The sequence below is a fragment of the Lissotriton helveticus genome, chromosome 11 (assembly GCF_964261635.1).
Source record: "Lissotriton helveticus chromosome 11, aLisHel1.1, whole genome shotgun sequence".
Lineage (NCBI taxonomy): Eukaryota > Metazoa > Chordata > Amphibia > Caudata > Salamandridae > Lissotriton > Lissotriton helveticus.
The window spans coordinates 449,247,301-449,272,498 of record NC_136072.1 but is presented as its reverse complement, the minus strand read 5'-3'; the positions used below and the strand labels follow the sequence as shown (position 1 = coordinate 449,272,498).

Below are 25,198 nucleotides of genomic sequence, written 5' to 3'. Positions count from 1 at the left end.
AGAGCTGCCTTAGGGATTCAACCCCAATTCAATGCTGTAAATTGATCCTTACTTGAAAAGTACATGGTTTTGCAGTCTTGTTTTTAAAACCATGTTAAAAGGCACATCCTTCAACGCCAGCCCTTTCACCCTTTGGAGTGTTTTAATACAAATGCATTACCCGGAGACACATTTTTTTTTACAACACTGTGACCCCCCCACATCAAAAGTAACATCTCCCTCACTGTATTATTAGCCTTCTATTTTCAACAAGCTCTCCGAGACAGGCCGTTCCTCTGTCAACAATTAATCCCTTTTCTATGTTGCCATTAATGAGGAAAAGCTTTGCGTTTTATGGTAGATCAGTATTACTACTCATAATTAATCTAATTGGTTAGTCTTGTATTAGTGGCTTGTTATTTAAGGCTGTATTCGAAACTCTTCATGCTCAAAGTTGTAGTATGTTCTCTCTCTCTCACACATTTATTCCATGATAGCCCATTACTTCGTCCCTCTGTTTAAGATAACCACGATGGAGCCTCCTCCTCCAGCAGCATGCAGCTACTGAGTCTTCTCTGCTGGAGTATTCATTTACATTCAGAACACCCTCCTAGCTTCTGTGTAGGGGCCTTTAGTACTTCTGTTTGACTGGAGATAGGCTAAGTGACATCTAGCCAGTAGGTTTTGTCTTTAGGATTTATTGGTTTTGCCAGCAGTTTTTACCATTGGATTGAGATATGGCACTGAGCGATTGCCAATGACTGAAATTCTTTCAAGCATTCCATCGGCATGCTATGCTAATGCTTGTGACCCAGCCGGCCTTGAATCAGTCAGCATTTCTAAAATGCACTCTCTCTCACCCCTAGGGGTATCTAGGCGCTATGCCAGGTCTTGAGTCTTTTTCTAAAGTCTGCCAGCAAGGGCCGTGTAGATAGCTGGAGGTCATTCCAGGTCTTGGCTGCGATGTAGGAGAAGGAGCATCCGCCACTGCAGATGCTGGGGTGAGTGCGAGTGCGGAATAAAGAGAAGCGTAGGTGTTCAGCAGGTTAGTGGAAGCTCAGTCGATGGTTGAGGTAGGCAGGTCCTAGGTCGTGGAGGGCTTTGTAGGTGTGCCTGAGGATCTTGAACTGACATCTTTCCTGGCCGGAAAGGGAGCCAGTGGATGTCTTTCAATGGGGGGGGGGGGGGGGGGGGGTTTTGGTGAGGTCTAGTGAGTCTGGCTGCAGCTTTATGTACAGTTTGGAGTCTTCTGAGGAGCTGGATGAAGATGCCAGCGTAGAGGGAGTTGCCGTAATTGAGGTGGCTGATGGCTAGGGCCTGAGAAAACTGTCTTTCTGGTGTTGGTTGGGATCTATCTGAAGATTATGTGAAGTGTGTGGAAGCTGGGGAGCCGACTGTGTTATCTTGTTGTTTCATGTTCAGTTGTCTGTCAAGAATGATGCCGAGGTTGCGTGTGTGGTCGGTCAATGTGGGTGTGGTTCTGATCTCTGCAGGCCGCCAGCTGTGGACCCAAGCGAAGGTGTTCTTTCCGAAGATCAGTACTTCAGTTTTGTTGAAGGCCGTTTTCTTTCATCCATTTGGCTACGTTTGTCATTTTTTTTTTAAAACCGATTTTATTGGGGTTCACATATGAAGAGCATACCTCCTTTTCAAATTATCATTGAATATCAGCTGAGCTCACTATGTCGTAGGAGTCAATTCAGATATAACAGAATATTGTTTCACCCTTCAGCAAGTCAGTTGCATTCTCTGTAATCCCAGCGTGTATTGTCCAACCATATCAGTAACAGGAGCCATAACGTTGCTCCTCAGGACAACCGATGTGCAGAACTCGAACTTATCCAGTATTTGGGTGTCTCTCATAGATTCACATGCCTGAATCAGTCCCCGTCTCGACGACGGGGAATGATTCAGGCATGTGAATCTATGAAAGACACTAATATTGGATAACTGCAGTTACAGGTAAGTAACGCATTTCTTGGTGAGCATAAGCCTCTTCCCCTTCAATAAGTCAGGTACATGAACATCCAACGCACCATCCCCCCCCCCCCCAGACATACTCAGACCCAACCCCCTCTCTACCCTCCCCCCTCCCCTCAGACATGCCGCTTCTCCAGTACAATGTGTGCTGCTCACGGGGTGATCTAACCAGTCCCATCGAGCTCTGTGTCAGTGGCCTAATCATCGTCCGGTAGAATACACACGATCAGGGGGGCCTCATTGCCCATCTACTTGGCCACCCGACTGCCCTCACCCTGGGTCCGGCATAATCGAAATGGTGGATAAGATCAGGGGGATCCGTCCTCGTCATCAGTTGGGTCTTTAAGTAGTTCTGTCAGTGCTGCCCTGGCTGTGTCTCTCAGCTTGTCATTGTCAGTTCTCCGAGCTAGTTGAAGTTGAATCGTCCCCTCGCAGTCTGCCCACTTAAGGAACTCTCTGAGCCAGCGCCCCGCGTTAGGGCCTGTGGCCGCTTTCCAGTGGCTGGTGATTTCGCGCTTGGCCAGAACCAGCCCCAGATCCAAAAACCTGCTGGTGGTTTTGTTGCGGGTAGTGTGGGGGAACCAGTGCAACAGACACACAGCCGGGGTATTTTGCAGGTCCCTCTCTGTTACCTCAGTCAATTTGGTCAGTACCCCTCCCCAGTAATCCCGAAGTATGTGGCAATCCCAGAGCATGTGCATGTACCCTGCATCCTCCAGTCTGCATCTTGGACAGGCGGCGTGGGAGTCGAAGAACTCATTAAGTTTAGAAGGAGTGAGGTACGCCCGATGGAACACATAAAATTGGATGAGTTGGAATCTGGCGTTTCGGGAGCATTTCCATGCTCTTTCCATCAACATTTCCCAGGGCTTAGGCTCGATGGGAATTCCCAGGTCTATCTCCCATTTGGCGCGTAGCCTCTCTAGTGGAGCTCTCAGGCCCTGCGTCAATCTGCGGTAGAGGCACGTGACCGCCTTAATCCTTCCCGCAGAGGTGACCGCGTATTGGCAAGGAAGGAAAATCTGTGGTTCTTCCAGTCCTCCCTTCCAGTGTTTGCGCACCGCAGCCGTCAAGGCCGCGTGAAGGAGGAAGTCCTGCGCCGGCAATACATGTCTGTCCACCAGTTCTTGGAACGGCAGGAGTGCGCCTCCCTCATACAGGTCCCCAAGGGTGGAGACTCCGAACTCTTCCCACTCTTGTAGCCGCTGCCAATTCCCTCCATGGGGGAGTTCCATGCAGAGCCATATCGGGATCTCAGGCGAGTATGCCAAGCCACCTTTCTGGCGACGGAGGGCCCTATTCCAGCATAGCTTCAGGACCAAGAGGTCCCTGGGGACCTCTCCAATCCGCATCGGGAGGCGCAGAAGGATGCGCGCCAGCTGGTGCATCTCTGCATCCCAGTCTCGCTGAGCTATGTCAAGGCCTAATCTCCTCGCTAATCGTTGGGTAAACCATTGGAACTGGGCTGCATGGTAGTAGGCCTCAAAATCAGGCGCTGCAAGACCTCCCTCCCGTCTTGGGCGCATCAAGGTCGGAAGGGCCACTCTGCGCCTCCCCGAACCCCATAAGAAGCCCGAGATCTTGGAGTTGAGCTGGGCGAACTATCTCCCCAGTATCCAGAGAGGCAGTGTCCCAAAGTAGTAGAGCAACCGGGGAAGGGTGATCATTTTCAGGAGTGCCACTCGCCCCGCGACCGATAGGGGAAGCGACCCCCAGAATTCCAGGTTATTCTTGGTATTTCGTAGGGCTCGGCCTATGTTACCTTCAAATAACTCGGCTGCACCATGATAAATCTGCACCCCCAAGTACGGTAAGCAGCTACGTTCCTATCGCACGTCTAGTCCCTCAGGGGAAGCACACCTCGCATTGGGAATAGGCAGGTCTTGGCCCAGTTAACCCTGAGTCCCGCTACCTCCCCTAGACGCTCCAGTAATTCCCGAGCCCCACGGAGTGCAGCAGTGTTATCAGCAAGGAACATCAATAAGTCGTCAGCATATAGGGCAATGTGGTGCGTTCGGCCCTGTACTTCCAGGCCTCTGTAGTGTTCCCCCCTTCGTGCTCGCACCGCAAGGGGCTCCATCGCCAGGGCAAACAGGAGGGGAGACAGGGGGCAACCCTGTCTCGTCCCTCTACCCACCTCACATGCATCCGAGATCACCCCCCCTGTCTGGACCCTGGCCGTCGAATTAGAGTATAGGATCCGCGTCCATGCCACAAATCCTTCCCCTAGGCCAAAGGCCCTCAGAACCCAGAACAAGTATGGCCACTCCAGGCTATCAAAAGCCTTTTCAATGTCAATGGAGAGCACACATGCCTCCTCGCCCCCGGCGTCCGACGCCTGTAGCAGGTGGCACAGTCTCCTGATATTCACCGCCGTGTTCCGGGTGGGGATGAAACCAGATTAGTCCCCATGTACCAGGGTCGTCATGTGTACCATAAGGCGATGTGCCAGTATGCCACTCAACACCTTGTAATCAATATTTAACATCGCAAGGGGGCGGTTTAAGGATCGGGACAATCACCGCCTCTCTCGTCCAGGTGGGCAAATAGCCAACCTGCTTTGAACGGTTATATAGGGACACCAGTTGTGGGGCCAGTGCATCGATGAAGGTGACATTAAACTCCGAAGGGAATCCGTCGGTGTCTGGGGTTTTGTTCTTAGCCATGCGTTTAAGGGTTCTCCGGACCTTGCCCACTTCCCCCGGGCGGCCCAACTCCTCTGCCTCTCCCGCTTCAATCTGCGGTAAGTCTATAGTTAGGAAATCCTCATCTCCCAGCACCCCGGTGTCCAGCGCACTATGATATATCATGGAGTAATAATTAAAAAATTGCGTGTTAATCGCCTGCTGCCCAAAGTGGGACGTCCCCTCCTCGTCTCTGATCTCAAGGATCGGCGTGCCCCTATGGGCCGGGTTCGACAACCAGGCCAGGAGCGCTCCCGATTTATCACGTTCCGCATGTGCTCTCACCATGTAAGCCTCATAATCAAAGCATCTGAGCCTCTCCATTTGTGTGGCTAGCTCCTCTTTTGCCCTTAAGAGCCCCTCCTGAACCTCTATCTGTCCTGGCCGTTCTCGTTCCTTGTCCCGAAGCCGCTGTTCCGCCCCCCGTACCTCACCCCGGAGAGTTCTACGGGCACCCACCGCCTCACCGATGCACCGTCCACGGATCACCGTCTTAAACGCGTCCCATTCATTATGCAGACTGGAGGAGGTGCCCGCATTGTGCTGGATATACTCCTCTATTGCTGGGCCTATGGTGGTCCGGAAGACCTGGTCTTCCAGGGCCTCCGGTCGTAGCCGCCAGTTTGGGATTGCCGGCCTGACCCGGGCCCAAGTCAAGGTCACCAGCAGGGGGTTGTGATCAGAGGTCGTCCTGGCCAGGTATTCACTCGCCGCAACCTGCATATGAACGTCCGGTGAGCACAGGATCGCATCGAGTCTGACATGTAGCTCATGTACAGCAGAAAAATAGGAGTAGTCGCGTTCCCTGGGATGATGGGCCCTCCAGGTGTCGGTAAGCCCCCAACTCCTCTGCCATTCCCGCCAGCCGTCCGCTATCCTACGGGTAGGGGCATCATGCAGTGGTGGGTGGGAACGGTCCAGGTCTACGTCCGTTATACAGTTAAAGTCCCCCCTAGTAGCACAGGACCCGTGAGCACTCCCGCCAATTTCTGTGAAAGTTGTGCAAGGAAGGTGGGTTGGTCTATATTGGGCCCATATATGCTGGCCAGTTTTAGGTCTCGCCCATCCAGTCGCCCTGTGACCACTGTGAATCTGCCCTTGGGGTCAATTACCTGCCTCTGGCATTGAAACGGTACACCTGCCCTTACCCAAATCAGTGTCCCCCTGGAGTACGCTGAGTACGTGGTATTATAGACCTGCCCTTTCCAGCGGCGGTGAAGTGCCTTACCCTCTGTCTCCGTCAAGTGTGTTTCCTGGAGTAGGGCAATCTGCACTCCCCTCCGTACTATATAAGCATGTATTTTGTGTCTGCACATGGTATGCATCCCCCAGACATTCCATGTTATGATTTTAAGGCCTATGGAGGTATCCATGGAACTGGCGTGTGTGGGCATGTGCTGCACCCTCTCCTAGCGGCATGTCTGATCTCCCCCCTCTTCCCCCAACACTGAAACTGCCCCCAACTCCCACTCCCCAGGACAGGTATACACAAACAGGTTCCCACCCAAACCAAACAGTTCAAAAGCATAACCGCAACTAGGGGGAAACTCTCAGCTCGCGCTCGATGCCCCCAGAGCCCCCCTCCCAGCCGCCCCCCTCCCTGGAAAGAAACCTGTACCGCCAGTGAAGGTCCTGGCATACTCTGGATCATCGTCAATCTCGTTGCCCCAGCTCCAAGCGCCCCCCAAGAATAGGCAGCGCGGCAGGTCCTGCATCATGTAGTTCCCTTGTCTTCTGTAGGTCCATCATCCGAACATTCCATCTGCCGTCTGCGGTGTGACATTCGGGAGTTCCAGATCAGAGAGGCCATGAGAGCTGCCGGAGTCCGGGCTCCCCGCCCCACTCTTCGTTGCTTCAGTGATGACGCTGGACGGGCTAGTCGCCCCAAGACTGATGGCCGCCACAGCCCGGATTGCTTTGTCACGTTCCTGTCTCTGTGTCGTCGAGGAAGCGGGGCTCCCCCTTGGTGAGGCAGGTTCTTAACGCTCTCGGGGTGAGGCTGGCCGCGAGGAACCCCCTGTCGCACCTCCTCGACTCTCCAACCAGTCCCATGCTGTCTGCGGGGTAAGGAAAAAGTGGGTCCTTTCGTCTGCCGTCACCCGCAGGCGTGCCGGGAAGAGCATGGCGTATGGGATGCTGAGCTGCCGCAGCCTCTTCTTGACGGCCAGGAAAGAGGACCGCTCTCTTTGCACTTCTCTGGTGTAGTCCGGGAATATCATCACTCAGCCATTTCCTATTTGCAGGTTCTGGTGCTCTCGGGCCGTTTGCAGAATAAAGTCCCGGTCGCGATAGTGCAGTAATCGCGCCACCATCGGTCGAGGGGGAGCGCCAGGCTTGGGTGGGCGCGCAGGAACCCTGTAGGCTCGCTCCAGAGCATAGAATGGGGAAAGGCCCTCAGGAGCTACCTCTGTCCTCAGCCAGTTCTCCAGAAATTGGACCGCATCTGGGCCCTCCTCTCGTTCCGGCACACCCACTATGCGAAGATTATTGCGCCGGGAGCGACCTTCACTGTCCTCCGCTCGTACCTCCAGGGCCTTGACCATGTGCGTCACTTCGTTCAAGGAGCGTCGTAGGGCGGCCACCTCATCCGGGATAGGTTTCATGCTGATCTCCTGCGTCGCAACTCTCTCCTTGAGCTTCTTGTGGTCGTCCTTCAGTAGCGTGAGGTCTGTTCTGATGCCGTCCATTCTTTTCTCCAGTGCTTCCCGCGACGCCATGATGGCCTGCATTATTTCGCCCAGGGTTGGGTCTCCAGGCGGATCCAGGTTGCGCCTCCGCACACCACCATCGTCGTCCTCCGTGCATTGACCCGGGTCCTCCAGGCGCAGCACCTCAAAGCCCTTTTTTGTTCTGGATACTCGGCCCATCTTTGTGGGGAAAGGTGTGCAACAGCAGCAGCTCCGGGGAGAAGCCTCGGCCGCGCCCCTCAACAGTAGGGCACCGCCACCTAGCAGGCTCGGATATCTCCTAGAGTCCGTATATGGTCTGCGTTGCGCCGATGCTCTCACCTGTAGCCCCTCTGAGTGTCAAACTGTCAGATCCGTAGTAGGTAATGCCGAGGAGGTGTCACCTTTTAGCCGTCCGATCACTCATCCCCTTGCCCACAGCTGCCTCTTGTTCACCATCAGTGGCGGGACCCTGGGGTCTCCACAGGGGGCCAGTGCTCCCTCCGGGGTAAAAAAGGCTCGGTGTCCCAGGCGTGCGGCCGAGTGAGTCGTCACTGGTGCTTGACGTGAACCTCTGCAGCTAAAGACCCAGAGCGCCGTCTAGGAGAGCTCTCGTTCAGAGCCAGTGTAGGCCTCAGACCAGCAGGTGTTGCGTGGAGCCGACCGCCAGGTGCACCGTGCGTCCCAGGTCTCCCACGGCTTGTCAGGCCACTCCGCCGCCCGCCTCTAATCTTCTGGGGTCCAGGGGGATGCAGGGGGCTCCGCCGCTCTTAGTGGGGATCACGTAGGGCCTGCAGTTGGAAAGTTCGCGCTAAATTTCAAAGGGCGCCTGTCCCGGGCGCCGCCATTTTAGGGCCAGGCAGCTGGGGGAAAATTGACGATGCGGGACGGCCTCCGCCCGCCAGCATGCAGTGCCTCCTCACCGGGATCGGGAGCTGAAGCAGCAGGCTATCGTCCGGTCGCAACGGCAGGAGTCCAGCCTCCCCTGTGCAGCCACCAGCCTCTCCGGGTCCTCTCAGTGCCTGACACCAGTCTCGCCGGTCACGGGCGCCATCTTGTCGCCTGCAGGCGCCAAGAGCAGGGATAGATGCATAAACTCTGTTTTTCGGGCTCTCACGTCTCCGCAGCTCCAGGGAGTAGCTCTCGGAGGGGGCACCGAACTTTCATGTGCCGGTTATGGCGCCAGGTTCCAGGATTGCTGATCAGGATCGGTGTATAAGGAGGGCGGCCGCGGAGGAGCTCCGGAGCTCGCCTCTGTCTACATCAGCACCGAATCCACGCCCTTGGCTACGTTTGTCATGGTGTTGCAGAAGTTGGTTTCGGCTTTGGCGGAATCCTTGGTGAGTGAGAGGATCAGTTGAGTGTTGTCTGCTTAGGAGATTATGCCAAGTCCATGAGATCGGACAATGTCTGCGAACGGGATAATGTAGATGTTGAGGCCATGTCTTATATGCCAATTAGTGCTCTTATAACAGGAAAGCTGCAAGGGTGCACAGTAGGTTTGTTTCAATCTCTTATCAAAACGTGCACTGAAACACTTCAATCATTTCTCCTTTTGAAGTGGTGGCCCTGCTGCGACCTATGTACTGGCTTAGTGTACTCTGCAGTTTGTCCAACGGTGTGCCTAGAAACCCAGAATTGCTAACAAAGCTGTGCTACTTAGGCATTCTTCTTTGATAAATACTCATCTGTATTCTTGCTATAAATGTGCTTTTTTCCAGTATGCTGTGGTGTATTTATACCATTTCAGGTTTTGGAGCTCACACTAGTGTTTGGCCTTCAGCTCTTTTGGGCTTATTCTGGCACCTGAACCTCACAAAATAAGCGTGTGTTCTCGCCTCTGAACAATGTGCTGGTCACTTATTTACCCTGATCTGAACTGAGAGCGGGGAAGGGTATAGCAAATCCACCAATAATATCAAGCGTTCAGATCACAAAAACTGTGCATCGCTGATCTCACTGCTTGCTGTTTCTTGTGAAATGTGTTTTAGACACGGAACTCCATTGATTTTTCTCTATTCTGATTTATGCCTTTTTTGAAAGGGTACAATTTTAAATTCATCAGCGCTTTACAGTGTTTGATCTGTTTTGAAAATGTTTTTATATTTTGGATGTTTAACTCTTCTAGGTGGATACCATAACACAGATAAACCATATCCAAGAGGCGAGATCATTATTGGTGGGCCAAACGTAACAATGGGCTACTACAAAAACGAGGAAAAAACCAAGGAGGATTTTAGTGAGAGTCAAAACGGACAGAAGTGGTTCTCCACAGGCGATATTGGAGAGTTCCATCCAGATGGATGTCTGAAAATTATAGGTGAGACGTAAAAAGCATCAATAGATTTTTTTTTTTTAAAGCAACTAACCTTAAGTTATTTTTAGGTACTATTTAAATTCATAAGTTATTTACTACTTTCCTATGTCCGCTGTGTCCTGTTATGAGTCCTATTTAGCTTCTCATAGAAAAGTATGTAAAAGGAGTAAATGATTTCTTTTCTGGTGAACCTTTATAACAGTAAATGGTTTCCCTTAACAGTAAAATAGGATTCATATTAATTATTACCTTGTACTCTATTTGATTTTGCTTATTTTAGACTTTTTGAGCATTTGATTGTCAACAAATAGATGTATTATAAGATATTCTAAAATGATTACATACTTAATAGTAGTCCTTACGGTTCACCTATTTGCAGAAGTGGTCCCCTGTTAACCCTCTCACTCTGTGTCCTACCTGCCACACCTCCGGGGTAGTAAGTGCTGTATAAATGCAATTAGTTAGATATGGGCACAATGAAAATAAAGGTGTAGTGTCAGCCGGCTGCACATTGCCTCTGCAGGAGGTGAAGGTACTGGACAGGGTTGTCACATGGTCGATATTTTTAAACATTGCTGTTTTTGGGTCTCGCTTAAGACCGCGCAGGTGCTGTCTGTTGCGACGCACAATTTTATCTAAATTAGGCTTAGAGCCCGCCCATTGCTTACCATTGGTTGTCTTCCTTGCCACTGCCATTTGCTTGCTTCTTACCTGTTAATGTGTGGGCTTTCCTTCCTCACAGTTACCATTCAAGTGCTACAGTGCACACCTTTATTTTCTTTTTTGTTCCATGTACTCACAACTTAACTGTTGAGCGTGCAGGGCAGGCTGCGTGATCCGCCCTAGTTCACGCTTCATATATTAAACAATCGGAGCGTGGCTGCGTTCCTTGCACGCGCGCACAGCGTTTCTTTGATTTCACACTTATTCTCCAGATTTTCAAGAATCAATCCATGTACTCCATAAACTTTTGAAGGTTTCATTTATTTCCGATGGTAAATCACACGTAAGACATAATGTATTCAACTGCTTCTCATGCCGCAGATATTCTTATCCAAGCCTTTTTCTGGGCACGCCGGAAAACATAAAACATCCTCAGAAAAGACTTCTCTTATACCCAATGCATTTCAAGCTTTAATAAGCTCTTCTTCAGGAGTTTTACTATAAATAAGAAAACATAAGTCTATAAATTGTATTTCCAGACCATTGAAACATACATAGCGCGTCTTTTTAAACAATGTTAAACATTTAAGATCCATGCCGTGTATTGCAACTAACCCTCAAGCAGCGTTTTCCCTCTCAAACCATAGCTGTATGTTTCACAAAAACATTGCCTTGAAGCCCTTCACACTACTGCCCCTTAAACCTTCCACATAGTTTTTAAAACCCTTATCAGTGACATCCCATATTCCTTTCCTGTAACCCAATACCAAAACTACGGTTCACCTCCTCTCGGTCACATACCTTCATGTTACTCTGCATCTGTGCTTCAAACTGCACCTTTCTTAATTACGGCACCTGCCTTCCTCATTTCCATTTCCTTTTTTAGCTCAAAAGACGTGACCCCTCCTGTCTCATTAAACCAATAGTCATCAACCACCCATAGGACTGCTGTCAAAATGACTACATTCCCCACAATCCAGTGTTTTCAACCCCACTCTTCTACAACAACTAATCCTAAACCTTCAAATCACGATTGGAGCAATAAACATATTACCCCGCCCTCCCCTTTGATCTTAAATATTGCGCTGCACATTGCATTTCATAAATCCGAGCTAAAATCTGATGTATATAATATACTGCAATGTCTTCCAACACGGATCCAATTTATAAAAGTACGACATGTACTTGTTCATAATCTAAAATGAACCTTCAATTTACTACCAAGTTCCTACAATTGCTGAGATGTATATCTCACGTGTGTATTCATGTCCGATTTTTAGCTTTGTAAAATTTTTAATCTCTTCTGGGTGCAACTCGTAGTTAGGGCAGAGTCCAAACAAATGTTCTATTCAAGTGCTACAGTGCACACCTTTATTTTCTTTTTTTTCCACGTACTCGCAACTAAACTGTTGAGCGTGCAGCCCAGGCTGTGTGATCGCCCTGGTTCACGCTTCATGAAGGCTTTCCTTCCTCTTCATTTTGTGTCCTGCCATGAAGCATTGAGGCATTACTATGCTGTTGAACTGCTCACTTTTTCAGGGTCTGCTTTTTACGTTTCGCCCTGGCCGTAGCACTGCAAAGCAGTGCTCCGCCCAGGGCGAAACCTTATGTCTTACACTGTGTGCTTTAGTTCAGCCTCTCTCTTCCATTGGCTAGCTCCATAAATGGAGGCTAGCCATTGGAAGAGAGAACTTTCCGTCATTTCCCGAGGCGATTGGTGGGCGTTCCCGCCGATTCTTTCCCTCTCCACAACGTCATGAAGACGTGGCCACTGTGGGCGTGTACTTTTTTTTTTTTTTTTTACCACCGATGTTTGTGTTCATTGTTCGTCTTGTCCCTGTCCCGCTGGCTGTTTCCTGATCACCCTCCCGCTGTCCGTGTGCCTGCCCGCCCCCTCCCGCTGTCCGTGTGCCTGCCCGCCCCCCTTCCGCTGTCCGTGAGCCTGCCCGCCCCCCCCTCCCGCTGTCCGTGAGCCTGCCCGCCCCCCCTCCCGCTGTCCATGAGCCTGCCCGCCCCACCTCCCGCTGTCCGTGAGCCTGCCCGCCCCCCCTCCCGCTGTCCGTGAGCCTGCCCGCCCCCCCTCCCGCTGTCCGTGAGCCTGCCCGCCCCCCTCCCGCTGTCCGTGAGCCTGTGCTGTCCCCCTCCCGCTGTCCGTGTGCCTGCCCGCCCCCCCTCCCACTGTACCGTGGCGCTGTGGGGTCACCATCATTTATTGTGGGTCTAGAGAATCACTTTGGAGTAACTCACATTTTTTACTTTGTATGACTGTGACAGTATGAGTTTGTCAGCCCTTGTCTCGTGGGTCGCAAAGATTGGGGTAGTAGTAATTTGTTATACTCTTCACTTGCGGCAGCACCCTGCCGTAGCTTTGTGTATTTTGTCTTTATTCCTCATTTTCGATTCAATTTCCTTTGATGTGGTCACTTGAGTAGCATAGAAACAGGAACGTATTATGTGCTTTTTTCGAGTGTTTAGGGCAGAATGCGCTGAGAGTCTGTTTTCCACCTTCCCGAGTTCCCGGAGATTTGAATACTTTGTGAAGGGCAGAGACTAGTCGCTGGCTGTTTCCTGATCACCCTCCCGCTGTCCGTGTGCCTGCCCGCCCCCTCCCGCTGACCGTGAGCCTGCCCGCCCCCCCTCCCGCTGTCTGTGAGCCTGCCCGCCCTACTCCCGCTGTCCGTGTGCCTGCCCGCCCCCCCTCCCACTCTACCGTGGCGCTGTGGGGTCACCATCATTTATTGTGGGTCTAGAGAATCACTTTGGAGTAACTCACATTTTTTACTTTGTATGACTGTGACAGTATGAGTTTGTCAGCCCTTGTCTCGTGGGTCGCAAAGGTTGGGGTAGTAGTAATTTGTTATACTCTTCGCTTGCGGCAGCACCGTGCCGTAGCTTTGTGTATTTTGTCTTTATTACTCGTTTTCGATTCAATTTCCTTTGATGTTGTCACTTGAGTAGCATAGAAACAGGAACGTATTATGTGCTTTTTCGAGTGTTTAGGGCAGAATGCGCTGAGAGTCTGTTTTCCACCTTCCCGAGTTCCCGGAGATTTGAATACTTTGTGAAGGGCAGAGACTAGTCGCTGGTTGTTTCCTGATCACCCTCCCGCTGTCCGTGTGCCTGCCCGCCCCCCTCCCGCTGTCCGTGTGCCTGCCCGCCCCCCTCCCGCTGTCCGTGTGCCTGCCTGCCCCCCTCCCGCTGTCCGTGAGCCTGCCCGCCCCCCTCCCGCTGTCCATTTATTTATAGGTTTTCAAAACCAACACATAAATAAAAAAATTGTCATTTACAATGCCAATAGCTCTAACTTTTACAAAGGCGAAACCGTTGCATTGTAAATGCTTGTTATGTTTTTCCGGATCATCACTTTCGCTGTGCTTGTGAAATCTCTTGTATTTAATATATCTTAAAAGGGGGCTCTTGTCAGTTCCCATTGATGCATTACTGTGTCCATCTGCTGTTGTGTGGAACTCTTTTTTTTTTTGTTTTTTGTTTACTTTCCTTGACTGCACGCGTTGAAACAGCTGGGATACATTCATCTTTTCAACGTGATGCCATCGATAAGTATTCTTTTGATCTAACTCTACATTTTATGTTGGTGTAACTTCTTGATTTTGATTTTATGACTTTGTTTTGGGCAGTTATATTAGTATGCCTGCATGAGCCATGTGAAGAGCTCACGTCACACTCTCCCCATATTAAAAGACCTGGATAACACTGCCATATACAAGTTATTTTTTTTAATATAAAAATTGCTCCCCCAAGTTACTTCTACCCCTCATCCCCTGTGTTGCTTCCGCCCCATACAAGCTCCCTGTTTTGCTCCCTTCCGTATAGTTCCACTACCTATTCAAAACAAAAATGTGCTTTCAAAAGGACATGGTCAGCAGCGTCAAAAGCTTTTTATTTCTTAATTCTGTAATCATGTGGTACAGCATCAGCAGTGGTGTACTACGGGGCTCAAATCCTTGGCAAAGCCAGAGAGTCCCAAAGGTGAGGCCTAATGCTTTGTCAGTGTTGCTTTTATTCTGAAAATATATGATTTCAGGATTGCTTTGAAGGGTGTTAAAATCTAAACCCTAAAGAACCTTTTAGAAGTGTTATGGCAAATGGGATATCATTGAATTATGATATATTATTGAAAGTATATTGGCCCATGATGTAAGTCATGACTGGGTGTGCGAAATTTATGGAATTTGCTTTTGCGTCATTAAGCAGAATTTGGGCAAAATGATACGAAACTGTTAATTGCAAATCCATAATTTTACGTTATATTTTATTGCCAAATGCATGCTTTCTTGAATTGACATTGGAAAGCATATGTCACTAAAAAAGAGCAAAAAAGCACCTGATTCCACAGCCTCTTGAGTTCTGCTATCCCTCTGCTTTCACTTTAAATTTTAACAGGAATTGCACGTAATTACATTAAGTGACGTAATTATGCAAATTTCTTGGAACAAGTGAACCTCAAAACTGTGTGAATTACACCAGTGTAATTTACATTTCGACCAAGCCTGGTTATGACACTGTAGAGTCATTACTTGAGAGTATGTCCTGTTTCATATGGGGGGCAGAAGCGCTCCAAAGACCAGAGACTGTCAATACCTGTTTAGAAATCTTTTGGTAAACCATACTACCCATTTCACAATTGTCCAATATTAGTCTGAAACAACGTTTCTGACTTTTATGGTACCGCAGGAGTCTGTGTTGTGCCTCCAGCCTTTCAATCAAAACCTGGTTCAACTGGGTCATTTGATCCAGTGCCTTGGATTGACCTTATTCATGTATGCAGACAACACCCAGGTTTATTTTTTTCAACAGTTGATGGTGATCCCAGTATAAAGGCCGGAAAGCTGCATAATTGCCATGCCAGACTTAGATATTGCAAAACCATTGTAAACGTAATGGTAGGAAAACTGAAATTTGATCTGACCTATATGTGAAATCTTCCTTTTTTGCTATCTATGCTTGGCCAGAATTCCGTTGTAAGAATTGGGTTGGTGATTGAGGTTGTGACCCCTTCTCAAACAGCCAAAATCTTTGTCAGGGTGAACCACACAAAGTCACTAAATTAACTTGTGCATAATCCTCTGGTAGCTTGGCACAAAAGCAGTTTGGCTTAACTTCGAGGCAATGTCTAATTTATGCAGCACATAAACAGTAATAAAGTGAAAATGCAAAACAAGAAAAATCCTGCAATAATTTAGAAAAATAGAATACATTTTAATACATTATTTGACACCAAAACAAAATCCAATCTGTGAAACTGTAGTTATGAATTTCTAAAGTTTAAAATGGAAAAAAAGCACCTATAAAAATCAAAGCTCCAACCGTGGGCATCTAGTCGCACGAAACCCGTGATATGTTGAAAGTTATTGTCGACAATAATAGAGCATCGTTCGGATACTCAAAGTGGACTGGGCTCCGTCTCCACTTATATTCGTGGCATAGAAGTATTTCTGAAGAAAAATGCCTGAGAAGGTAAAGTTTAGTGGGGCAAGGCAGCCAGTAGTGTACATGGAGAAGGCGGTGTCGGGTAGCCGCCGGATAAAGATTTGTTTAAGATTTCTACATTCTGACTTAGTCTCTTAATGGAATTTTAACATCTGCAGCGCGACAAAACTGTAGGCTGTAGCCGACGAGGGCTCCACAAAGTCGAATACCCCTTCTGCGGGGAACCACTGACCAGGATATTCTGCTACAGAAAAAATTGCGTGAATTACCGTGAAGTGAGGCCAATGCACCTTCGGTAGATCGGCGAGCAGGTATGTTTCCTTCTCCTCTCGGTTCTCAAAGCCCTTTTTGGCAGAAAATTTACTAAGTTCCAAGTTTAGTATTTTGGCCACCTGGGCACATTTAGCACCACTTCCAAGGATCCAGGACTGGAGGATCATGGCTCCATCAGGCTGAGTTCAAGTGCGTGTCAAGTGCTCTTGGAGTCAACAAAGTGATTTCAATAAATGGCTGGGGCACAATCAAGAAAAATTACAGCTATCACTATCCCCCAAGTGTTAAACAAAAAAGGTGTGCAAGTATGAGGGATCGACCACCATAAACCCTCAATCAGGAAAATCATCCCAATTCATCCTAATGAGAAAATATTATGCACTCTAAAACATATTCAAATACACAAATTAGTTTTAAACACCTGATATACATCTGTGTCCTTTTTGTGTATTCTCTTGGTAAGCAAATAGTCCTTCACACAATATATAGCCAATACTTTTATTTATATTCTTCAAATGCAAAGTCCATTCAGTTGTAGTCACAAGAGGTATCCAAGACAGAAAGTCAGCGCTTTTGTCCCCTTGAGACTTCTGCAGGGCTACAGGAATACACATAAATATGTATTTAGTACATATACATGCACATAAAACACATTATTTACATCATTTATTAAACACAATCAACATTTACTGGCAAGCTCACCGAATAATGATAGACCATGCCGCATTACGCTCGGAAATTCTCTTATTAATGCAGTAACCTTTTTCCATATAAAAAAAGTTTAAAATTTCTTTGAATGGTGTCCCATAACCCACATTATTCTCACCATGTTTAGTTAATCCATAATAAATTGAACAGAAAATGAAAAACAAAAATTATTACTAAAACCATCTGAAAATACCTATAAATCTCAAAATGCCAACTCTGCATACATGTCTCAAGCTTTTTCCAATGTGTTAGCATCAAGGTTATACACCATACCTAAAGGTTTTGAGTAGTCAATTTAACAAAAGCACAAAGTTATGTAGAATTTATTCTCAAAACTGTTTTATGTTCATATCTGAAAAGTAACCAAGGGTTGATCAATACTCATTCAGCAGCAAATGTTCATACCTGGTTAATGATGAAAATCAAGCAAAGAGAGGTGTCAGACCGTTCATTACAAGGGAAGAATAGTCATGGAGAAAAGATATTCAAGCTCTAGTTATGGATCCGTCACAAACATTGTAATTCTAAAATATAAGAAACAAAATAGCACCTATAAGAATTGGCAACCAATCAAAATTCCCTCCAAAAAAGACCGCAATTAAAACAGACCATGCCATTCTAATTTCCAAGATATAGGCATTCCACTTATGTCGACAGAGCAACTAGGATATTAAAATATACCCCAATGAATAGCAAGTAAGTCCGTGAAAGCATTCCACCTAAACAACACCAATTAAGACAAACCAAAACGTCTTAAGTTCCATAACAAGTAGAATACAAATCTGAAGAGGCATTCTGCCTGTGTTAATCAAATCGGACTGTAACTTTTGCAATCTGCAGCACAACGAAAACAAAATAACTCCATTGCCACAAGAAATTAATTCTACCACGTAATGGAACTAACATGTCAAAGTGTACCCCTTCACTAAATGGGCTTGTTTGCGTGCTCGACATAGAGTTTGGCCGCCATCTTGGAAGCGTTTTTTACCATCTAGGAAAAGAGCATTACATAAGAGCAATTGAACCAAAAAAAGACTGGACTAGAAAGGCTTTATGCGTGAGGGGTAGGGATAGGCAGACTAATGACCCCAGTATACGCAGAAATGTTAAGCTCATTCAAAAGCGGAAAGAATAATACATTCTCTGTATAATGCTTGCCACCTTGATGGTTTAAAATGAAATTACAGACTTATTTTGAAAACATATTAAAGTTTCTAAATAAACCAAACAATATATGGACATCAAAACAAATCGAGGACTATCATGCAAACATTGTATGTATTAACAAAGGTCAGGCAAACCACTCTCCGCATTGATCTCGTCATTTTAGGAGTTACATATTCATTTTGGAGTCTTATACTTAAGTGACTGGCCCGTACTGGTGGGAACTAAGCAAGACATTCATAACCTAGCAATGACTGTATTGAGTACAAGTATTACTAGCAATGCCATTACAGGCTGTTATAGACACTTCACAAAACAGCAAGGCCAGGGTATGACAGCTTGCATAACAATACAGAGAGCATTAATTCAAGATGTAACTCTGAGATTAGAAGCAAAAAGGAAAGGAGATTTTTGCTGAATTCTAAGAAATTATGTAATTTGCTATTTGTGTTAAGGCCATTTCTCACCGTTCTAAGTTTACATATTCATTTTGCTTCTATCTAAGTAATATCTTCCCATCGGGGCCCAAAATCCTGAAATTAACTTTTTGTTTCAGATCATCTTTTTAAAATTAACATCCTGGTTGCAGTTACGCTTTGCTCAGACCATTTCACCATAGGGGATGGACCACATTGTAGTTCTGGGATGTGAACAAAGCGCGTGTAATGCACTATTACAGGCTGTCATCTTTCTAAAGATGTCACCCTGTATTTTCACCTCATCTATCTACACAAGAGGTCTAAGAAATTCATCCCATTCTCCTGGTACTTCAGTGATGACTGTACATTAAACCTGTTCTCATGAGGAAGACACGATTAGCTAATATCGAAACTATTGTACCCATCCAGATTATGAAAACGTCTTTTATATGCCTTCCCCATATACCTATATACCTTCCTGGGGTCCAGGAACCTCACAATGGATGGAGAACATCATTTTGGGGGGAATTTAGTTTTGACCAAAATCGCAGAATGTTGAGCGTCCCTGCCGAGACTTGAACCCGGTTCCCCAGCTCCGAGGTCGACCGCCCTAGCCGTTAGGCCACATTCCCTCTTGTTAAATATAGTGCAATATAGGGATGAAAGAATAACCTGTGTTGCATTGTATTTGGAAAATTGTTTACTTTTTAAGTATTACCTTTGACTGTGCTGTTAAGATTTTAAGTGACCTTATCATTATTGCTGCAAATCATATGATGTGCCATTGCTTATCTTTCTCAGGTTAAAGAGTGCATCAAAATGTGAAACATTAATGCTGAATGTGAAAATCTAAACCTGTGAATAAAATAAACACAATTTACTATGACTTAAGTAGGCACAACATACAAATTAGCTTAGAGAGTGCATGCACTGTGTGTTGCATGGCATACAGTGTGGCTTACCAAGAACAAAGAGGGTTTTGGAGCCGGATTATTTTTTTACCATTGGGTTGCTTTCCTTGTCATTATTGTTTGCTTGCTTTATATTCTTGACTCAGCTTGCAATTTTTCTGTTAGTCCCTCCCAGGGAGCATTACCTATTTCTAGTATCTTTGATTGGCTGGCTTCACTGCTTTCTCTTGAAGCACTACTGTTTTCTTTTATGTGAAGCACTCCATTAGACTGTGTGTGTTTTCAAGCAGTCTTCCTCGTGTATGTCCCTCCCCGTGCACTACATGTTACTCTTTGTTGCCCAACTGCCCACACCCTCCCCATTGCTTCCCAGCAGCCACTTTGTCTATGTTGCTATCCCAACCCTGTTTTGCTTTTTCTTCTGCCATCCCTTTCTGTTGCTTTTCTTCCAACCATACACTCCTAGTTAATTTTGCATCCCATCCTGCCTTCCCACCTCTTGGTTTCGTGTCCACTCCATATTGTCTCTGCATGCCCCCTCCTTCCCTCTCCTTGTAGCTTTGTAATTCCCCCTCCCATCTCCCCTGTGTTGCTTTGCCATCCAACCTTCCCTTGTTGCTTCGCCGTTCCCCCTCCCACCCTCCTCATGTAGCTCTACAATTCCCTGCACCCACCCCCATGTTCCATCCGCTCCCATTCTCACCTGCTTTTTAAAAAAAAAAAGATTCTGCATATTTTTTTTATTTTTGTTCTCGATCTAACTCTCTAAAATAAACAAGCATTTACAATGCAATGGTCTCGGCATTATTAAAGGTAGAGCTATTGGCATTGCTCATGACATTCTTTTTCATTTTTTTTTAAAAAACATAAATAAATGGTATTGTCATTTACAATGGCAATAGGTGAGCATTAGAGAGTAGTAGAGAGTATTCGCGGACACAGAGCCACACACACAGACAAATCTGCGCACACACACACACAGACAGATCCGCGCACACACACACAAACAAAGCCACGCACACACACACACACACAGCCACACACACACACACAGAGCCACGTACACACACACACAGACAGACACACACAGACCGAGCCACGCACGCACACAGACTCATTTGGAAATGGATTAATAAGGATGCTTTCATTTATTTTCCACTCTTGGCATCAAGCATCCTCTTGACAACAATCACATCCCTCAAATAATAACCATGAAATATTACATGTGCAATGGTGTCATTTCAAAATATACTCATGTGAAACCACCAAAAGGAGGATGGCCAAGTATTGAACATATAAAAAAGTCTAGGTAGTTCATTAATTTCAAGCATACTTTAAAACCCTGATCTGATTACAAACCTTGTAACCTCCATGTCTGAAGTAGTAATTCACTTAGAGCGCAGTTGTACATTATTTTTGGGTCCCTCCGACTCACTCATGCAAGAGGGAGCACCATGGCCTGGAAACTTTTGAGGAACAATGAGCGGGAAGAGTGATCATTTTTGTCTTGATTTAGGGCTCAAAAGTAAGTCAGACAAGAAATAAGAGATTGCGGATGTGAGATTGTGAGGGGTGCATGTCAGTCCATGAAAACTTGAATCAAGGGATAGACAAAAGAAAACAAGAATCTGTGAAAAGATGATCTGTGATAATAAAAATTAAAAGACAAGAATGTTTTTAGGAGAATGGGAGGGAAAGGGGCACCACTACAGATAATCAAAAAATGGGAGACTGTTCCCTCTTCCTTAGAAAGGAAAAAACAGAGCCAGCTTTCTGAAAAAAGCTAAAAACTGGGCTTTTTGGATGTGTAATTACCTTAGGCTTCATCTGATCTGGTCTTTGGGAGTGAAACGGTAGCGCTGGGACACTTCAGTCTAAGTAACCATACGTTATAAGTCACTTTATTATTCTGCAAAGTGGAACACATGTCACAGCTATTTAAAGAAACTCTGGTGACAAAGTAAGGACAGGTCAGCGGGTTAGCCCACTAATGTAACACCGAATAGGTGGATTGAAATAATTTGCCCCTTGAAAGCCTCCAAAGGGAACTTTCCCAATGAAGGGCAACCATGGTTCTCAAGCAATAACTATGATGGCGAGCATCCAAACACTGTCTTGTATAGAAAGTGATTTTTTACAGAGGAACTGTCCTCAAAGCCAGGCAGGATCAGCACGCTAAATGTTCTCTTGGGGTAGGATTTTCCCTCCACATACTACCTGCATTTAGCGCCATTTTGTTATCACAAAATATCCCATTGCTTCCAAAATTAACATGTGAATGCAATTTTTGCTAAGAATCAGTGCTAAATGAAGCAAAACATGAATAAAGAGCGCGAGCAGGCGATCGCTACATGTGCTCTTGGGCTAGGATTCTTTTTCCCCTTCCTGCTGGCTGGAGATCAGAGCTTTGGCTAGTGGCACTTTCCACTTATGATGAAGCATTGCTGAGGTTTACTATTCCTGCTGCAAATAATGTGTACCCACAAATCACTTAACTCAATTTTCTGTGGATAGCTCAGTAGGTTACTGCTTTTGTCACAGGGACACTTGTGTTACTTACAGTTCTTAAGTTACAACCCTTACATAGCATAGTGAGCTATATACTGCCATCAAAGAGCAACATGCAAATTGTATGGTGTAATTTATAATGTTATATTCCCCCCCCCCCCCCCAAGCCTTTCATTATCCTAATCTTTCTAAAATGGGTTCATTTTGGTAGAAATACACTAATAATTAGTAAAGCCAACTGCAACCACTGTGATACGTTTCAAATCCTGAGTTTGTGCTTCTCCAGACTAAGCACTTAAAATATACCGCCTACTAGTATTGGTGACCTGGGACTCCGATACCACCTCATTATCGGATGTAACATCTCCTGTACAGCAATTTACATACGTACGATTCATGTTTGTATAATGTGTGTGATGGTAAGTGCTCTGACACCCTACACTGGTATGAGAAGCACTATAAAACAAATGACATGCATGTGAGAAGTGGGCTATAGACAGAAGAGGGCAGGCCAATCGCGAAGCATGGTAGTGGGGGAGGGGATAGAAAAGGATGGTGGGGTGGCAAGCCCAACAAAGATTGTCACACTGGGCGCCACCAGCGCGAAGAACGGCTCTGTCCTTAATTGGGGGGGGTCCTATTCTGTTGACTCACTATCGACCTCTCAAACTAGTCCAATCCCTTAAAGAGAACATCAACACACAGTCACTCATTCAAAGAAGTCTCTCTCCGCGGACTGCTACATGGGGCGAGCAGATGACTAGACGAAGCATGTCTCAGCGATATCACTTGTCCTGTCCAGGGTGTAGATTTACTGAAGCAGTGCCTGCTGGGAGATGTAGTTTTGGTTCTCATTGCATCAATTTTACCAAAAAAATGCTTTCCAGAGTAATGAAGGAAATACTGAAACTGCACGGATAGTGCCCAGGTGACATGGGACATTTGGCCATCCCTAACACCCAGCCCCACCGGCTTCTCGTGCAGAAGGGCATGTGCAGTGCGGGGGCAGGTGCATCGGGGGTGACTTACCTCGTACTTGTATGCCACGGTTCCTGCCATGAGAGGGGCGTCCTCAGAGTCTTCCTTCCTCCTCAGGCCGGTAAGAAAGGGGCGCTCCTGCCCTCAGCACCCTGATGGGGAGTCACCATCTGCCAACGACCCTTCTGCCTCTCTCCCTCTTTCTAACCTAAGCTCGCCCTCCTCGGGGTCACCTCACCCCTCTTCCCGCTGTGTGAAGAAACTTAGGGATTCCCCCTCCTCTCGCCTGAAACCCCCGGAGGGCCTTCCCCACCCTGCTGGCTCAGTAGTTCAATCTTCGCTCCACCCGCCGCAGCGCTAAGCGCACCGAAGACCACCTCTCCCCGCTAGCTTCCGAGTGACTCCCCGCTCTGTTCAACGCGCCAATTGGAGTTCCTTCTCCGAGTACCACCAGTATCACTTCCGGCCTCTGACGGAGTTCTTGTCTATCTCTCCCTCCCCCTCAAGTGTCTCTTTCAGGTGAGGTTGGTGGTCAGACAGGTTTTCCCGATTTCACATTTTTTTGTCCCTTAAAGGTACAGCACCATTTACAAAGACTGATTATCCTGCGTGTGAGGAGCACACCCTTCAGCTTGCGGGCATGAGACCTGCCCCGGGGCGCCCGTGGCCACACATTTAACCGGAACATAAGAGGTTACATTCCTGTCTGGATAGTGTTAACGTGGATATCTGCCGTATAATTCCAGTGGCCCTGCCAAAAAACAAAGATAATCTAAAATAGAGCTGGAAAAGGACAGTTTTCTCCAGCTGCACTATTTGTACAGAAGCAAGGCTTATGAACTAGTCTTACCCTCAGGGTTACAGGATACAGCAGTTAATGGCTTCAAGAGGGACGAACAAGAAAAACGGCACAATCAGGGGCAGAAGAAAACTTACCTGGAGTGGCAGCGAGGCTGTTCCGGGCAACAACAACAAAAAAATGGCGTCCGCAAACGTCCGAAATTTTCGGAATCGGGGGCGTGTTTTGCGTTCTGAGTGACGGATGACGTCACAGGGCGAAAGAACGCAAAAAACACGCCCCCGAATCCGAAAGAGACAGGGCTTGAATGGAGTGATGCCCCTCTCCTCCAAAGGCTGGCCTCCTTTTAGGAAGCCAGCCAATGGAGGAGAGGGGCGGGTTCAAGTCCCCCTAACCTAAAAACATAAAATCTTCGGACTCCGCCCACTGCTTCACAGTGCGACGGTCCTCGACCTAAAAACGATGCCTGTATCAATTTGTAGGCACGAGCAGAAAATTTTGTTGATCGCGGTAAAGGTGTTTTTTCTTTTGTTAACATTAGCATTGTGTAAGCTGTGCAGCCTGACTCAAAACCATTGGCAAAACCAGTAGGTCAGAATGGTTCGACGTGTTGGCTTTGCCAGGACTGCTTGTTATTCCTCCGATGTTGTCATAAAAACTTGAAAACCGTGTGGTGAAGGTCATTTTTTGTGAGCTGTGGAATTTCTGATTAGTTTCTGCAACTTTACTAATAGCTTTTATACACGAGCCCTGCGGTATGCACCTAGGTTCATAACTGAATTATAAGAACGTGATTTTGCGATCCATCAGGAATTCTTTGTGTAATGAGATTACTTCCTGGTAGCTCTCCGACTCCTGATTCTTCTTATTAATGACCAGTCTGTGCAATTAGGAAGAACGCTGACTAATTCCTGGTCGCCAATATACATTTTTGACATGTGCCTAGGTTTGTATGTTGTCCATTAGTTTCTGTGCCATAATAAGTGTATTCACCTACTGATTTTTGCTGTTTCTCATAGTTTGGCTCCAGATTTAATTTTTCTTCAGAAGAAGAAGGGAAATTTGTAAATTACCTCATGGTGTCCTACCTGCTTTTAAGTGTTCAGTGACTGACACACCCCACCGGTTATTTATCGTTTTACAAAATTTCTAATTTGCTAATCCCTATTAGGCCTTTTTCACCCTCTCTCAACACGGGGCTGCTATCATTTAGTGTAGTATTTAATAAATAGTCTGCTTGCAGCACACACTTGTGTTTTATAATGCTGCTGCCTTTTTGAAATGCAAGAGGTGAAAATCCTATTTATTCAAAGGACAGTCTATGGTATTTCTGATTGCCACGAATATGGGGCAGAAAAACGAATAGAAAACAATAGGCATACATTTTGAATTCAGGATCCTTTATCCTGTCATGTAAACCACATTCAAGCTAATGCTGTTATAATTCCTGCATTGGATCTTTCACAGATTTACAATATATCCCAAGTACTTAATGTATGTTCATCTATGGGATGCGAGTCTCTGTTAAATCAGTTAAGCCTCACATAACAGAGAAACGTATTTAGTTGCACATTGAACTCATTGAAAACTTGCCAAACTTTAACCAAAGAGGTGACTGTGCTGAACCCTGGAGACACGTTCCATGCCCCTCTACAGTCCCTCGGCCAGAAGAGGGGTGTTTAAGCGATAAGACCCAAG

General features: G+C 46.7%; 1 protein-coding gene across 2 annotated transcripts in view; it reads left to right on the top strand.

Annotated features, from left to right (window-relative positions):
* Nucleotides 1-25,198, top strand: part of ACSL3 (acyl-CoA synthetase long chain family member 3) — a 725,290-nt gene that overhangs the window by 637,514 nt on the left and 62,578 nt on the right. For both annotated transcript variants that reach the window (XM_078665968.1, XM_078665969.1), the window contains exon 12: nucleotides 9,438-9,629. In XM_078665968.1, coding sequence (XP_078522094.1) covers nucleotides 9,438-9,629 — 192 coding nt within the window. The remainder of the gene's footprint in view (nucleotides 1-9,437; nucleotides 9,630-25,198) is intronic.